Source organism: Caretta caretta, chromosome 2, assembly GCF_965140235.1.
Source record: "Caretta caretta isolate rCarCar2 chromosome 2, rCarCar1.hap1, whole genome shotgun sequence".
Lineage (NCBI taxonomy): Eukaryota > Metazoa > Chordata > Testudines > Cheloniidae > Caretta > Caretta caretta.
The window spans coordinates 9,456,181-9,474,333 of record NC_134207.1 but is presented as its reverse complement, the minus strand read 5'-3'; the positions used below and the strand labels follow the sequence as shown (position 1 = coordinate 9,474,333).

The following is an 18,153-nucleotide window of genomic DNA, read 5'->3' as shown; positions in this document are numbered from 1 at the left end:
ACATTTTGCAGATATTCTCTTTGTTAGCCATCGACAACCAGTGGAGGAGGAGATTTCACCAACAGTACTTGTCTTTCAGAGATTCTGGATACAGTCAAAGAAACCCCAGGAACCAAAGGAAAATGGACACCATGGCGACACTGAAATATATAGCCTTTTCACAAAGCTCTTTCTATTGAGCTTTTAATGACCTTTAGAGAATGTCTTCTGCTTTAAATTCCAGGCTTGATTATGTGGAATTTCCAGCCATCCCTATTATTATTATTTGTACTTTGGGGCTGAGATCCTGACCCTGCAAGCTGTCCATGTGCATAGCTTCCATTGACTTCACCAGAAGAATCGTGTGCAGAAGGCTTTAAGGAGCCAGCCCTACATTTTCAAACCTAGATGTCTGCAAAATATGTGCACTGTGAGGAATGCTGGAAGAGACCAATTCATGATGAAGGAAATAAAGTCCAGGCCAGCCTGACAGAAGAAATACACACATACTGCATCTACAAAAGAGGTGTTTAACCTCAGGCCAGGCCAGTGCATGCATGGGTACTGGTTTGTGTGTGAAATCTGAATGTGCACAATTACCCACTTTTCACTTTTCACGTGCAAGCTTTCCTTAGGCACAATTCTCTGTGTTGTGCAGGTGCATTGTGGGAAGGGAATTGGTGTAGGCAGCCATTCATCCCTGGTGCAGCAGTGTAACAGCTGGGAAGGAGACCCACCTAATGCTCAAGAGACTTTTACGAGTGTGGTTCTCCACTATCCAATGGGGTGGGATCTGCTAGTTTGGGGGTTTGGTTAGGTGGTTAGGGGGTGTGGTTAGGTACAGTCTGTAGTTTGCAGTGTGTGTTAGCAAGGAGTGCTGCTCTGCTCCTTTTCACAGAAGTGGCAGCGTGCCCAGCACCGCGCCCACCCTGCCCTGCGCCAGCAGGAGTCCTCCGGGACCAGTTGCATCCTGGACAGCACCCAGGACGGCCAAATGTCATGCCTCGAGTGGGGCATGCACGCATCTGGCAGACGGCGCACACCTTCATGCATCCCAGTGAAGAGCTCCGGCATTCATTCCCCTGGCAGTAAGTTGCAATTCCTGTTGGCAGCTATAGGGGTTGCTGTGGTGCAGGTTTCTTGCAGCGAGGCGGGTCTCTGCCATGACCTGCTGGCGGCAGACCCATACCCAGCCCCCCAGGAGGAAGTGGTGGTGGCAGCTGGGCGAGGGGAGGAGTGTGTATGCGTGTGTGTGTGTGTGTGAGCGCACAATGAAGGACGGGGCTGGAGAGGGCAGAATGGGGGGATGCTAATGGAGTGCCCCAACAGTCTCCCCAGGCTCCAAACCCCTAGTGCCCCGTCCCCCTTATTCCCCAACAGCCCCAATGATAGACCGCCACAGGCCCTCCCCCACCCCCTGCCAGACCCTCATTGTCCCCCAATAGCCCCAACCCCAGGTTGCCACAGGCAACCTGTTCCCACCCCTCGATGCTCCATCGCCTGTTGCTTAACAATCCCTCTTCCAGACTCTTCCCCACTGCAGCCCCCTGACTCCGTTTAGCCCCCGAGGCCCCTGACTCCTTCCCGGACCTTGGCCTTCACTAAATCCCGCCAACCCCCCCTTGCTCCTGGGGCTTGCCAAGAATAGGCGCCTACCTCCGCCAGACCTACCGCCACTTGACTGAGGTGGGGGAGCACCTTGAGGGGGAAATCCCTGACTTCTCCCCACAAGCAAGAAATGGGACACATAAAGCTGCACAAACTCCACTGCCCCATTCCTTCGCTTGGCTCCCTGTAGCAAGAGCAGGTTTTGACCCTAATTTGTAAATTTTGGCGTGCAGATCTCCTTTGCTGGCTCCTGTGCAGAGTTTGCTAGTGGAAATTCCAGTGGGTTCCATTAGAATCCTTTAACTAGTCTCAATTGGTTTCTACTGGTTTAAATTGGAGGACCAGTAGTCCCAGTAACCAACAGACCAATAGATCCATTGCTCTGTTCCTCAAACCTAGTTAGCCAGATGGAACCCGTTGAAAATATTTCAAGTGACATTTCCACTAGGAGAATAATCACAGCAATGATCATTTTCATTCATGCTCTGGGTCTTGCTGTTTCTCTGGGATGCTTTTTCATGCTTATGCTTTTTAAATGGTGCAATATAGAATGCAAACGATACAGCCACTAGCCAGCACTGTAATATTGAAATAGGGACTCTCATTTGCGCCGATGTTGTGAGTCAAACATTGCGATGGGATTTTTACAAAGGGTTGGCTCATTTTATGACACTGCACGATGAAAAAGGTAATTCATGCTCCAAGAAGGGTGTAAACCTACCCGCCTGCTTTGGGGTGTAAACTGATTGCTGCAGGGGATCAGGAGTGAATTCATCCCTTCCCAGGAACAGCATGACGGAATTTGAAAGAGGTGAAGTTCTTCCCTGGGAAAAGGCCCTCAACATAATTTAAATCCTAAACATAGGTCTTAAATTATGCCTAGGGTTCTGCCCTGGGATGGATTTCAACCTAGATATTTTATGGGGTTGTGGAGTTAGTTGTGGGATTTGTTGTTGTTGCTTTCCTCTGAAGCCTTAAAGGAAAGGTAGATACAGATTAGTTGGACCAATGGTAGGATCTGCTATAGCAAACCCTAATTTAATGCTGCATCACAAAATAAACTTAAACAAGGCTGACACATCTTCGTATTTCAGTTCTGCTTTTCATCACCACCGATTTGCTAGAAGAGGGAGCAAATGTGGGAAACAGAGTTTCCAAGAAATCACATATGCTTGGACAGCTTCTTTCCATGCCTCTCTGAAACAAAAGGAAACTGGTGATCCAACTGAATAATCTGAACCAAGCAATACAAATCCTTGCATGTTTATATATTATATAAAGTCATACAAATCCTCTCCTTATAGCTGATATATTAAGGGTGTGTGTGTTGGGGGGGTGAGGGGGGGATATTGTTTTGCTTTAGAGTGCCTTCCCTGAGGAAGTTCAGATGTGTTTCAGAAACAACTGAATAGCTGCTAGTGACAAGTGGGTTAGATTTATTTTGTCCCGCTTCAGTTCAGTCACCTCAAACTGACAACTCTGCTTGGTGTCTTAAATCTTTGCTGTCTCTAGTAGCTTGGAAAGGTCAGCAGAATCCGCGTTACTCAACAACAATATTCCTTCCCGAGGCTGGGAGGCTTTCACCGACAAGAAGAGTGTTTATGGCCTTCTAAGTCCTCCTGCAGTTTGGTATCTTACTGTCACACTGCCGTGTGAAACAGTGAAAGAAAGACCACAACAGTAAGGGATTTGCTGCTAGTAAAACATCTATATTAAAATGCAAACAGAGCATTCCTGTTGTGAACTGTAATTAATGGACTTTCTTTTGTATTGGTACTAATGGCACTGAGAGTTCCTCTTTCCAAAAAGAGCATAATGTTCTCGTGGAATAAATTCTAACACAGTCGCTCCAAAGCTCGTATTTGAAAACAAGAGGCCAAGGGCAATAGTACCAGACAGCCCAGCAATATTCCACACTGGCTTACTGTAGCATGTCCCTCTAGGAGCTGATTATATCTGTGTACTGTTTGTTGAAGGTAAGCTCAAAGGGCTGCCTATTGTGTTTGAGAAGGCAATGATCGCATTTGTACCTGAGCCCTTGGAGCTCTTGTTCATAGTGATAATGTCCCCACTTATCTGCTCAGGCTCTGACTTCCTGAAGATATTTTTCATGGTCAACTGGAAGTTGTTGGTGACAAAGCAGTAGACGATGGGGTCCATGCAGCTGTTGAGGCTACTCAGAGTCATGGTCACATGGTAGACAATTAAGCTGATGTCACGGGGCATGTCTGGGTTGATGGAAATGGCCACCTGGCGCACATGGAAAGGTGTAAAGCAGATCATGAAGATGATGAGAACGGTGGTGAGGAGCTGAACGGCCCTCATTCGCCTCTCACGGCTCTGGTGCATGAGGCTGGGCTTGGACAGCGCACACATTATCCTGGTGGTGAAGAAGGTGATGATGATGAGTGGGAAGAAATACTCGCAGACCATCACGGCAAAGATCTTGGCGAGGCAGCAGGGTGCGAAGGTTATCGCCATGGTCAGGATGGAGAAAGTGACCACAGTTGCAAAGACCCAGATGAAGACACAGATCCCCTTGGCACAGCTGGGGTTCCTCCACTTACGTGAGGCTTCTACCTGCACGATGGCCAGGTACCGGTCGATGCAGATGCACGTCAAGAAGAGAATGCTGCAGTACATGTTGACGAAGTAGCTGAAGATGTGAACAAAGGAACATTTCAGGCAATCCCCTGCAGTGTAGTACATGATGATTCGGGTGGGCAAGGAGAAGCCCACCAGTAGATCAGTAACGATCAGGTTGATGGTGTAGATGACAGAAGTGGTTTTCGTCTTGGTGCGGAAGCAGAACACGTAGAGAGCTAAGCTGTTCAGCACAACTCCCACCAGGAAAATGATGGCATTTACCACCATCAGGGCTATCCACAGGCTGTAGAAGTCTTGGTAAAGTTCTTGGTCCAAATGGATGAACTTGTTGAACAAGTTGTCCTCATCTGAGATGCTAGAGTTGGGCGCCCTCGTGGAGTTGAGAAGGTTAAGGGCTGGTACTCGGGTGGAGGAGGCGTGCATACTCAGTGCTCTGGGGACCTGGAAGAAGGAAGCAACAGCAAAGAGACATTTACAGGCATGTGCAGAGGTTCACAGGATAGAACACTTGCAGCCACATTACGAGGCATTTTGAAGGCATTTACCAAGGGTTGTGGTGGATTCTCTATTAATCGCAATTTTAAAATCGAGATTGGGTGTGTTGCTAAAAGATCTGCGCTGGGAATTATCTGGGGGAAGTTCCATGGCCTGTGTTACACAGGAGGTCAGACTAGATGATCACAATGGTCCCTTCTGGCTTGGGAATCTATGGATAATTATATCTCCCCAGGGGCCTGCAGCCAGACCATCTCAGTCTGCGATCACATCACATCTCACAAGCTAAGCAGAGTCATGCTACTGCTCTGAACAGCTTACACTCCATATTATAGATACGGCCCAACATGATGGGATAACAAACCACAAGGAGGGAAAGATCTGTGGATGGACAAGAGGTACAGCAATAGGCAAAGTGAATGTAGGGTATGTCTACATTTGGAGCTGGGGGGAGTGGTGAATTCCAGCTTGAGGAGACATACCCGGACTAGCTGTCCTTGAGCTAGCAGACCGAAATACATGCCCATCAGAGACCCTAGGCATGTACTCAGGGCAACTAGCCCCTCCTGCTGGTTGCACTGCTGGGGCTATGCTCTATTTTTAGCACACTGGTAGGATGAGAGCTAGCGCAGGTATGTCTCCTGGAGCTGGGAATCGTACCCCCAGCGCCAAGTTCAGATGTACCTTTAGGCATGCACACATCTGTTCAGTTTTTAAAGTAAAGAAGACACAGATCTGTTGACTCACTTATTGCTGGGAGTCAATGAGAGGCACTACCTTTCAGCAGAGTTTCACAGGAATCGTGAGTAAGGACTGGGCAGACCAGAGCAGGGTGACTTTGTTCCTTGCATACAGGTGGTATGATTGATGCCACTGGGCACAGAGGTGAGCCAACCATGGTGGAAAAATGGTCTCCAAATTCTTCATTCTCATTTAAAAATCTTCACTTAGCGGGCTGGGGAAAATCCTATTGCTCAGAAGCTTGGGACATGTAGAAATGCTATCTAGGCAAGAATTAGGCAGCTGGTGTGCTGACATCACAGCCTGTCATGCTGAGCAGTAGTGTCTGATTGTTTCCTTGTGCTTCCACTATTCATCTGTCTGTATCCACCTTGTGTCTCTTGTCTCATACTTAGATTGCATAAGCTTTTTGGAGCAGGGACTCATTGTTTGTTCTGTTTCAGAGTAGCAGTCCTGTTAGTCTGTATCCACAAAAAGAAAAGGAGTACTTTTGCATCCGATGCATCCGATGAAGTGAGCTATCTCACGAAAGCTCATGCTCAAATAAATTGGTTAGTCTCTAAGGTGCCACAAGTCCTCCTTTTCTTTTTGTTTGTTCGGTGTTTGTCCAGTGCCTAGAGCAACGGGGTCAATGACAGGGGCACCCAGCACTATTCTCATACAAATCCATAAGTAAATAATAATGATAATTAAAGTGCCAGACAAGCACAGCAGGTGGGCCTTGGGGCAGTGTGGGAACACTGGGCACATCAACAGAGGTCTGGGGTAAGCTTCTAGCCCTCAAGCTTGGGAAGAAAAGATTGAAAATATGAAGTGGGCATAACCAAGACAGCAACATCTGCCTGAGTGTGCAAAGAGTCTGAAACACTTGCTCTGAGAGGTGTGAACTGTCCTATGAATTTCAATAGGGGGTTAACTACACCTGGAAGTGACAGCAACATCTCCCTGAGCATACAAAGAGCCTACAATGGTTGCTCGGAGAGATGTGAACTGTCCCATGGATATCAATGACCCGTTAACGACACCTGGAAGTAGCAGGGGCCCTGCCAATACTCCCCCAAGGGAGGATTGTGTGTGGCAGAAGGAGAAGGTGCAGCATGCCCAGCTCATCCAGCCAGGCAGAGAGAGCTCAGAGGCCAGCATGTAAATACTGGGACCCTCCCCACTGCCTGGTGCAGTCTGAATGTAAGAAAGGGCCCCAGATCACTACCCCTGTCCCTGCCTCTCTTCCTTCTTTTGCCACTCCAGATGGAGGGGTGAGGCCATAGAGAAGTGATGGTGTCACAGCCTGGGACTGAACCACAGGGGCACTCTCTCTGCCTAGAGCTCTGTGTTGTCTTGGGGGTGGGTCGTCTAGGGGTTAAGTGGTAGCAGAGAAGTGAGCTTTGGCAGTGATGCTGTAGGGTTGAACTATGACCAACCTTGATTGCCCATTAAGAACAGTTCCCTCTCACAACGGGCCATAGGAGAAACTCATTCCACTTGGATAAGTCTTTCTGTGAACACCTTAGGACGGATATGGCCAATGGCTGCCCTTGTGAGTCAGCAAGCCATGTAAGGGCATGTGACATGCTCCTGAGGCCCTGGACTCCATCTTGTGCCAGTAATTTCCCGCAAACTGTGCTGTGAGCTTTGTTTGGGACTGTACATTTCCAGGCACATGACAAAGGGTATCACAGACCCCTGAAATGACTCCATTTTTCCTTCTCTGATTCTCTGGACTGTGAATTTACAACAAAAAGGAGCATATTGGACTATGGACTGAGGAACTTCCAATCTTTTGGAAGTTACCAGAGACTTTACAAGCCAGCCGTCTGTAACATCACTGCTAAAAACCTGCTATAAGAACATTGCCATTATTGTAGGTATATGATTCTATTAACCATTTTAACTCTCTTCTTCTTTTCTTTATTAATAAACAACTAGACTTTAGTGACTAAAGGATTGGCAGCAGTGTGGTTCTTGTATATTGACCTGGCTGTGTGGTCTGATCTCTTTGTCTGATGAAACTGGATTTCAGGAAACACTCATCACAAAGTCCAGTGGTGCAATAAGGGCTGGAATGCCAAAGGAGCCTGCATATTTTGCTTCTTGTTAACCAGTGTGGTGAGACCGAAGTTTACTTTTATTACTGGCTTTGTACAATCTAATGAATATTTAATCTGCAGAAGAGAAGAATGAGGGGGGATTTGATAGCTGCTTTCAACTACCTGAAAGTGGGTTACAAAGAGGATGGATCTAGACTGTTCTCAGTGGTAGCCGATGACAGAACAAGGAGTAATGATCTCAAGTTGCAGTGGGGGAGGTTTAGGTTGGATATTAGGAAAAACTTTTTCACTAGGAGCGTGATGAAGCACTGGAATGGGTTATCTAGGGAGGTGGTGGAATCTTCTTCCTTAGAGGTTTTTAAGGTCAGGCTTCACAAAGCCCTGGCTGGGATGATTTAGTTGGGAACCAGTCCTGCTTTGAGCAGGGGGTTGGACTAGATGACCTCCTGAGGTCCCTTTCAACCCGGATATTCTATGATTTTATGATAGAATAACCACCAGTTTGAGGTGAGCCTGCCCTATTTCTCAGCAGTTTGTCCTGAATCTGGTATTCTCAGCTGCGACTCACTGAGGCACGGGGACAGGTGGGAACAGGGAGAAGTGCCCTGTTGAGTGTACCAGAGGCTGAGCCTTGCTTTGAGTGTCTGCTGGTGCTCTGACCTGTGATTGGGGTGGGCAGATAGAGGGTCTGAGTTCTTCAGATACAGTCAGATAGTTTCCAGGCAGTTACTTTCACCATAAAAGTAAGAAACAGCTTCATTTTACACCCAAGACTCAGTCAGCTGTGTAGAAAGTCAGCTGTGTAGCAGCTTCTAGAGCTTTGTAGATATAGCAACATTAGCCTTGAGATTCCAAACCAAGCTGCTACTGCCAGGGTCCAATAGTTTAATTTTCAAATCATTCCCGACTTACCCACTATTTTAAACATATTGGTATAAAAACTAGATATATGGAAACTTGGCTGATTGAAATAAGTGGTTTGAAAAACATCTGGAATACCTCAAATCAGCCTCTTGGGACCTGGGGGTTAAACCCCCCCCCCCCCCCCCCCGAGAGCATCAGCCGAGGATAATACTGAAAGCCCTGGGCCAAACGAGCTTAAAGCACATGAGATCAATGAATAAACTTAGTAATATGAGAAACTTAGATGTAAACAGAATTAACAGAACTTGAAATATCCTTGGAGTTCCTGTCAGAGAAGGTGAAATGTCCTGTGCAATCTGCAGAAAGCCTGGGAAGGTTTCTAGAAAGCCCAGTGCTCTTCTAAGTGAGCGTTGGAGCATTTGAAGAGACTCTCTACATGTGCTCAACCACTCTGCTGCTCATGAGAAATTCTTGGAAACAGAACGAGCGTTGCTTTGCCTGCAAGAAGCTCCTATTAATAGTTACCCCTGTAAAATGCAACCTAATGAGCAGAGTGGGTTGGAAATTCGCCAGGGGAACGGGTTTCCGTCCGGGAATGCCGATTAGATGCAATGCTTTGCTTCAATTTCAGCGAAGTGGCGGGCTGCTGGGGATCCCAGACTTCTAGGTTCCCAGCTCTTTGGCAGCCTATCTGGTGGTCTGATGGGAAGCTGGGAACCTGGAAGTCCTGGGAGCACTGGCTCCCAAGCTCCCTGGATTGTGGTTCTGGGGCAGCATGGAATTTCTGGGCTTCTAGGGTCAGTCCATGAGGCAGAAGGCCCTTGAACTGGAGATCTCAGGGTCCGTGGCTCTGGGGTAGCCCATGAAGGGCATGGCCCTGGAGCTGGGGATTCCAGGGGTCTCAAGGTTCGCAGCTCTGGGGAAGTCATGGAGAATTTCAAAATGGTTGGGTTTTGTTCCAAATCGCGGCAAAACCAAATCTGAAATATCAAAATGCTCCATGAAACAGAATCCCCTTTATCTGGCCTGCCCTGATGAGGAGAGCCACAAGTTTGCTGCTTTGTCTGACTCTCCCCCTGATAATTTCCTGCCACTGTGAAAATTTAAATAATTAAAAAGCTAAAAAAAATGCTTTAAAATGAACATTGATATTATCTGTTGAAATGATAAAAAAATAGAAATCCAATTCTGCCCCGGCTCGATCTGAGAGTTTCTACCTGAGTCTGAAATACAGAATGACACAGTCTCTATTCCGCCTCTCAAGCTGGAACTGAGGGTGGCAATGGCATTTTAATTTATATTAAAGTAAGGACAGAATTAAACATATGAGACCAAAGGCCTAATCTCCCATGAAAGTCAAAGAAACACGCCCGCTGGTGTTGGATCAGCCCCCAAGTAAGAGTCAGATACAATGCAAACAAGAGAATAAAAATGAAAAACACACCGACACAGTGATCCAAATCAGAGAAAGCAGAACACTGGAGATAGACGCCTTCAGAAAATTACGGCACCAAAAATATTTCATTGTAATTTACATTAGGCAGTGAGAACAAAGCCTGGGAACTGAGACAGCCAAATTTGAATTGTTAGCTGCCCTTGGTCATGTGATCCGGTTTGCTCTTTGTCTATCATCGTTTCTACGCATCCAGTCTAGTTTTAAATGTCCCAAGTTATGAGCTTCCACTACTTCTCCTGTGCGATTTTTCTTCCTCTGGCATAGGAATTTCCAATATTCACCCTACATTTTCCTTTACTCCAGTTCAGTTCAAGTTAGCCACTTGAGCAAAATATGCTGTAAACATGCCTCATTATCACTATAATTGAGAGTGTCATAGGTATGCATGGTGCTTTACAGGCAAATAAAATGGACATGCCCCAGCCTCGAGGAATATTGTTCATATACTGTAGATACTTGAGGCAAATCATATGGCTTGTTCACCTAGCCCCAGTTTAAAGTGAAGCAAGCTCTTGGCCTTTGCAGACCTAGTATCCAAAAGGTGGTAGGTAACCCTTTGTCTGCCAAACTGAATTTACAGTGTTGGATTTTTGTAAGGGAGAGGCCAACATGGTTGGTTTAGATCTGTTCACCCTGCCTCTGCTTGTCTCCATGGAAAAGGGAAGGATCTGTGTCGGAGAAAATTAGATACAGGATGGCGTGGAGATGGCTTCTATTTGGCGTCCCTTGTGCCTGCCTTGGTACCAATGTCTCAGTAACAAAGCCCAAAAGGTTATGCTAAAGCAGGGGTGGCCCACCTGGGGCTCCGGAGCCACATGCGGCTCTTCAGAGGTTAATATGCGGCTCCTTGTAGAGGCACCGACTCCAGGGCTGGAGCTACAGGCACCAACTTTCCAACGTGCCGGGGGGCGCTCACTGCTCAACCCCTGGCTCTGCAAAAGGCCCTGCCCCCACTCCACCCCTTCCCACCCCCCTCCCCTGAGCCTGCCGTACCCTCGCTCCTCTCCCCTACCCCCAGAGCCTCTTGTACGCCACAAAACAGCTGATCAGGAGATGCAGGGAGGTGCTGATCGGTGGGGCTGCTGGTGGGCAGGAGGCACTGGGAGCGGGGACGGGGAGGAGCTGATGGGGGGCTGCTGTCGTATTACTGTGGCTCTTTGGCAGTGTACTTTGGTATATTCTGGCTCCTTCTCCTGCTCAGGTTGGCCACCCCTACGCTAAAGGTTTCCTCACTAGCGGGCAATGCAAAAGCCGCAAGTTGGGCCCCATGCAAAAGAGAGCTTGCACCTTCTCCAGATCAGAATTGAAATCGTTACGAGAGAGTTGTAATATAAGGTGAGTGGACTTTTATTGTTGGGTCACATTCTATTATTTTTCTACCCCCATCGCTTGGTAATATGCATTAGGGACTGGGGAGCTGGTAAGGCAAAAACTAAAAAGCCTCCACCCATATTTTAAAAATGAGATGGCTCTGGATCAAAATCCCAGTTAATATTACTTAGTACTTTTCAGCTGTAGAGCTCCGAGGGCTTGACAAAAGGTATATTGTCCTCTTCTGTAAAATGGGGATATAGAGGCACAGAGGGGCAAAGGCCCAGATTTCTGTAGGGGTTTAAGCATTGCTGCACTCAACTTTGTAATGCCTACCTGATTTAGGAGCCTAAGTCTCATTTTTCACAAGTGATTTAGGCACAGAGGAGCCTAAGTCCCATTGGCTGCCAATGGGATTTTGGCTCCTAAGTGCCTATATCCCTTTTGAAAATGAGACTTAAGCACCTAACTCTGTTGGGCATGGCAATGCTGAGTGCAGCAATCTCTAAACACCTTTAGCAATCTTGTCCAAAGTGACTTGCTGAAGGGCAAAGAGAAAGTCAGCGGCAGAGTCAAGACTCTCCAGAGGTCTCCCAGGTCTCCTTATTCCAAACCGGGTGCACTGCTCACAGGACCATGTTACCCCTCTGGCTCAAGCACCCCTGACATGCTGGGACAGTTTGGAACTGGACTGCGTCAGATCTTCGCTGCTCAGATCTATTTATCTTTTTATCCAATTATTTTCATTTGCGTGTCGCGGTGACAGCAGAGTGGAAGCATCATAATATCATGAAAAAGCTTCTTCTCCCCCCAAATTCCTACCCATTTCTGCAGACCTAATCATCGTCTAAGTATCTGGCGTCAGCCTAACCGTTCAGTTATCGACACCACTGTCAGATATCTTATTATCAAAGGCCAGATTCAGCACCTGAGGTTGTGAGGATCTGTATGCTGTTTCTTTCTGAGGCCGGGGTGGGGAGAGCGAGCTCCCCCGGCCCCAGGGCTGCAGCAAGGGCACAGAACCTGCCCCTCCAAAAACAGTGACATTTAAATGCCTGCACATGCCCCCGGTTTCTTTAAATCTGTAGCAGGCAGCTAGGCGGGATGGGGGTTGGGAAAGGGAGAAAACAAAGGCTTAGGGTTGCTATTGTTTTCCTTATTCTGACCAAGCTCCTTGTTCAGTGTTAGAAGAGCAACTCTCTTTGCGATTCTTTATCCCTGACCCATGCCACGGGCTGATTCCATCCAGGGCCAGCTCTAGGCACCAGCAAAGCGAGCACGTGCTCGGGACGGCACATTTCCAGGGGCGGCGCTCCGGCCAGTCTTTCTTTTCGGGGCAGTTGCGCTCTCGGAGCTGCGCCACTTAGACGGGGCAAGGGCGCCGTGCCCCCGGCCGCAGCGGGAAGGGGAAGCCCCAGCCCCGGGATGCTGAGCTGCCAGGGCCCAGCCGGTAACTGGGGAGGAGAGGGCGAGTCCGGCCGGGGAGCCGGGGCTGCGCTACCTTGTGCCACCCCTTATCTCGGGGCTTCTTTGCGCGGCCAGGCCGGGGGGGGAGGGGAGAGGTGGCGGGGGAAGCCCCTGCAGGCACTGTGAGAAGGTGACATCGCTCCCTCCACTTCCAGCGCCGCCTGCGAGCCCCGGCCCCACCTCAGCTTGGGACAGCAAAAAACCTAGAGCCGGCCCTGATTCCATTCCATTTCCAGATAGGAAACGGACGGCTGCTTTGCTGGACCAGACCCTAAAGTCTCTTTGCCTGTTGTCAGCTTATTTCTCATAGGTAGCTCAGCCCTGGGACTGTTGGGCCGCTCCCAGCAGGGCAGAGCTGACCACCAGGTTTTCATTCACTGCATTTTTAGTTTTGCTTCTGCAGCAAACACCGACGTCAGTCTCGGCTTTAGGGGCCTGGTCCAATGCTTAGCAAAGACCAGGGAAGTCTTTTCACTTGGCCTTTGGCTCAGGCCCTCCGATGCAAAGTGGGGTGCAGAAGACAGGCAGCCAGGGGGGACTACCCAAGCTGTGTTGTAGCAGCACCTGAACCGTTAAAGGGTTATTTAGCGGCATAAGCAGACAGGATCTCGGCATGGGGGCACAGAGTGAGGGAACGAGAGAGCCACATGGTGCGACAGCCAAGGCCGAAAAGAACATTAACAAACAAGCCAGAGTGTAATTCAAATAAACAGTCAAAGTTAATGCTTTGGCTTTTCCCCGTCTCACAGCCCTGAATCTGAACAGCTGGGCTAATTCCTACCCACCTCCTGCCTTCGAACGTTACCCAGCTCTCTGGGAACGGTTTCGGCGTGTGTTTAGCTTTGCAGCCACTCTGTGTTTAAATTTCCTCCAGTGATTTATCATCTTATTTATAAACGAAGGGTTAAACCCGCTCTCTTTCAATTTAAAATGGTCAGATCCGCGTGCTGGCAAGTTCCTGCTCAACTATGGCTCAAACTGGCCAAATATGGTATTTTTTGTAGACAGAGCACAGCTTTTATGCCATGTGTATCTCAGTGAGCTTGGAAAGGATGGCTATGCTGCATACTGCCAGCAGAATACCCTGAGTTCAGAACTGTTCAGAAGAAAGGAAACTAGCTAAACAAATCCAGGGGGAAGCTCACAGGCTTTGTGGAATGTGCTGGTTTTTCTAGGGGACAGTTGACTCCATCACTAAAAGACCCATCACTAAGTGGCACCCTCATTGGCATTCTCAGCAGAAGCTAAGGTCTGAAAGCACCAGAGCGGCTGAAGGGATTTAGGCCCCTAAAGATGCAGATGGACACAGTGAGATTTTTAAAAAGTGCTTAACTCCTATTGAAACCAGTGGGAGTTAGGCACCAAGATGCTTTTGAAAATCTTGCCAGGTACCTAGCTGCATCTTTTGGTGGCTAGAATCTCTTTAAAAATCTGTCCCTGACTGATCACAATCACCCCTAGTCTGGCCCCCATCATATCACAGTTGAGACAGGTGGGCTGGGGTTGAATGGGGGAAAGTTGCCTTTACCAAGCTCAGTGTCCACTCTGTGGCTGGAGAATTTCAGTACTCAGGAACATCAGATCAGCACTTTTCACATTTGTTCACATTTATTACCCTCTCTTATAGAAAACACTGTTACGCCAGCATCTGGCTTGCAGAACGAAACCCTGCAAATCGAGGATGCTGCAGTTAAGGTTACGCACACCACACTAACTCTAGTCAGGTGTGTTCTTTCACCCAGAACGCTGGTTAGGAAAAAAACCCCTGTTTCAAGTCTTTTTTAAAAATTAGACCCTGTCTACTATGTCTGCAGAGAGGACAATTTTCAAGCCCTCATAACTTAGTCAAATCAAACCCCCGCCCCGGCTTTTTTTTTTTTTTTTTTTTAACCAGACCTCTCCAATGAATTTCTTTTCTGTTAGGGCTATTTCCATGCCAAATGCAACTTTCCCCAGTTGCCAAGCTTCCTCGGTATGTTGGCATTTAGAGCTCTTCAAAAAAGTCACCAGGGTTTTATAAATGGGGAAGTATTTTGCTCAAACTTAAGGAAAAAGCAAGGCCCTGAAAGTTTTGTTCTGACGGGCGAAAAGTTTGGAAGTTGGAAAGTAACTGAAAAGGGGGTTAGAATGGAAGTACTCATGGACCTTGAATTATTATCCACGTTCTCTGCTGGCACACTGGGGTTTGAACTGCAGCCTGCCAGAGCTAAAAGCATGACCTGCTACAACTTGAGCTAAAGAACCAAACTTCTGTAGCTTGTGGCTTTAACAGCTCACTGGCTCTGCGGATCAGCACCAACACACACTGAGCGGTGGGTTACACATGCATACAGGTGTATACAGTTCCTGCTCCTCAGAGCTTGCAGTCTAGGGCTAGGATCCTGTCAACTGACCCACAAGGATGCAGGATCCTTCACGGATCACATTGCGGGAGCATCCCCTCAGAAAACTATACCTATGTTCCAGCAATTATATATCCTAACGTCCCATCAGTGTCATGCCAAAGACCTAAAGGGATTTTTATCAATTACAGAAGGCAAATTCAATTTTTCAGAATTATTTTTTTAAAGTGTAATTGGGCCATTCAGTTGGGCACAGATGCATTCTTTCTGAAAGCAGGCTAGAAGCTGATGCTCTGGCGAAATATCAGCAATGCTAGACACTCTGGAGACTCTATTTAAAACCCGGAAAGAGCTGCACTCCTTCAGCCCTGTCATTGCTCAAGCATGGAAAATATGGACTGAAGCTTGTGAAAATACAAATCTGCATACTAGGAAATATTCAAGGGCTTGTCTATTACTATGTTTATTTTGCAGTGGTGTAACTCCACGGACTTCAACAGTTACTCCTGATTTACACCAGTAGACGTGAGGGAAGAAGAAGACCTATATATATATAGAAATATGTCACTTGCCTGTCACTAAATATACACACACAATGGTCAGTGCTGTTATGAGTTTATTCTTATCACGAATCAGAAATGGTTACATTACCCTGGTCGCCTGTCTCAGTGCCAATAAAGCCTTCAAGCCACCACAGACTTGTTCATGCCATGTTTTAGAGAAGAGTTACTCCTGAAATGTTTAGACTTTTCAAACATCTTATTGGTGCCATAGTATTTTGTATGTCCCTCTTCCTGTAAAGCCTTAGGTTGAGCGGTACATTCTCATATCTGTACAAATGATCTATTAAGCTCTCCCATTGTGATTTGGAAGGTTCAATATCTCACAATCTGCCAGAGCTAGAAACAAACACCATCTATCGCTGAGAAGCATTGGAATGACACATCTCCAGTGGACACCATGTTCGTCTCTAGACCGGAGATTGTGTGGGAATACAGACCTCATTGATCCAGGACTGAGATCTGTCAGTCCCGGTCGAGGGATCAGTATAACCGGGGGAAAGTCCATGTCTGTGAGGAAGACAGGCCTTTTTGTAACAGGATCTTTATTATTTTAAAAAAGGGGCCGCTTTCAGAAAGAAGCTCAGAGATTTTGAATGCTAATAGTACACCTGGGTGAGATGGATTAGTGAGCAGAGGCGAGAAATACATCTTACATCATGCTGTCCATCATCTCTGTATCTCTATTACGTAGTAACTCCCTACAAGAGGCAAAAGACATCTGTGCAGTACCTTTTTGAAAGGGAAGGTTCTTTTATTTGAAAGACCTCTGAGCCATGAGCCATTTGTGTATTAAGGTGAAGTTCTGCTCTTTATTTTTCCTCCAGCCGCCTGGCTGCTCTTAGATTTGACAACAGGCCTGAGCAGAATTGGCTGGGGCTATGAATGGCAGAGCCTTTCAACAGGGAGTTATGTTTGGTCCCTTAACTTTCTCGCCCAGGGTTACGTGCCAAACAAAGGCAGACCTATGAGAATCACTCCATCAGCATGTCATCCAACATATGACTTCCCCACATAGGCTTCCTTTATTTTAGTCATTGCCACTAGAGAGAACACTATTGGCCACTCCAGAATTTGGTTCAAATGCTGAGTGAAAGTGCAGAGGGCAAAGTGTACACTGCTTCTCCTGAATGCTAATCAAAATACTTCAGAATAGCAGTTTCATCCCTTGATCTCCAAATGATCTATTTGAGTACCCTTATTCTCTGTCTACTGACGGGGAAACCGAGGCACATAGCAGGTTAGTGGCATACATAGAAAGAAACTGCACATTTTATGACTCCCAAACAACTGCCCTTTCCATTGGACTGGACTTTCTTGCTATTTCTCTCTCTGTAGATCAATAATAAAGGTTCCACAGGAAATAAACTTTTGCTTGGTTGAATTCTCAAATGTCTGAGTCTCAACTCTTTTTAGTGAAATTTTCACCTCTTGTTCTATAGGATTTTAGCACTAGACACGTGCCAGGCTCACTGCAATTCCGACCAACTGTATGGGCTTTGCAAGTTTAATTTTCCCTGAGGAAAAGGTTTGAAATGAGCAACGGATCGAGTATTTTACCCCAATTTCCCACTAGTAGCAGCCATATCAAAAGGGCATGTCATATGACCATGCTAAAGTGTTTCTTCTAATAGTGACCTAGGCACTTTATTAAAAGAAGGAAAGCTGCATTGTTCTGAAAGATTCTCTCACTTTCTGCTGCGCCGTCAAGCTTAGACCTGCACCATTCTCCAGCCCTCAGCAAGCCTAGCTTTCTGTGCCATGTGTAAAGAGACAATGCACAGAGCAGCATGGCCTTCCTACTTTTTAATCTGTGTAAGCCAACTTTAACAAGAATTCAAGTTTAACAACCAAATACAGACCCAAAGTAGTGACAGATGTTAATGGCGATGTGATGCCTTTCACACGAGCAATGCAAAACACTTTGTAAACCTTAAATAATTCTCACTGTGAATTAGGTAAATTCCCTGTGAAGTAGATAAATACGGTGATACCATTTTACAAACTCAGCTGCAGAGAAGTTCAGGGGATGTGCACAAGGCCACACAGAACAGTCAGGAACAGAGTCCGGCCAGGACTCATTCCCCCTTCACGGGCAATGAGTGACTCAACCAAAACCAGAGAGTTACTGCAATGGGAAAATCAAGACCAGGAGAGCTTATATACCCCACTGTTTAGAGTGCACTACATCTGCACCTCTCCTCCCAATCCATGGACGATCTGAGTCGGCTACAGCTGCCTGCTATGGGACTCTCAAACTCATAGCACTGGATTGCTGAGTTCAGTCCCCCGGAATGACCAAGCAGAATTGGTTCACTTACTCCAAACCTTTTCTGAAACGACTTCAGTCATTCTCCCTGGCTAATAACTGATCATTGTTCATCAGAGCAATAATTATTATGTGCTGCCTCAGAAGTGACAGGCTGACTTACCTCTGATCTGCTTTCCTCTTTTGCCCTTACAGAAGCCCTGGTTAAGAAAATTCCCTGGTGGAGCTGAACAATATCCCAAAAGGAGACATCGGTTATGAGGAGCAGAACAACTGGAGTGACTACAGAAGATGAAGAAATGCCTAATCTCTCTCTCCCCTCCCCCCACCTCCCTAAATATAGCATTGAAACCAAGAGGAAAAAATATACTAACAAAAAAATTCCACTTCTTGCCTTCAGCATTCA

At 47.0% G+C, this 18,153-nt stretch overlaps 1 protein-coding gene and 1 long non-coding RNA gene across 3 annotated transcripts in view; one reads left to right on the top strand and one right to left on the bottom strand.

Annotated features, from left to right (window-relative positions):
* The first annotated feature begins 970 nt into the window (after nt 1–970).
* LOC142070931 (uncharacterized) lies at nt 971–18,036 on the top strand. The gene is made up of 3 exons (XR_012666859.1): nt 971–1,067; nt 11,000–11,133; nt 17,943–18,036. It is a non-coding gene; the product is annotated as an uncharacterized LOC142070931 (long non-coding RNA).
* GPR20 (G protein-coupled receptor 20) overlaps nt 2,904–18,153 on the bottom strand; it is a 31,091-nt gene continuing 15,841 nt past the window's right edge. Inside the window, exons 1-2 of one of the 2 annotated variants that reach the window (XM_048841761.2) lie at nt 17,911–18,150; nt 2,904–4,635 (exon numbers count right to left, since the gene is read on the bottom strand). In XM_048841761.2, coding sequence (XP_048697718.1) covers nt 3,538–4,635; nt 17,911–18,150 — 1,338 coding nt within the window. In that variant the 3' untranslated portion in view covers nt 2,904–3,537. Of the gene's footprint in view, nt 4,636–17,910; nt 18,151–18,153 lie in introns of those variants that run through there. The other variant, XM_048841762.2, reaches the window with a different exon arrangement.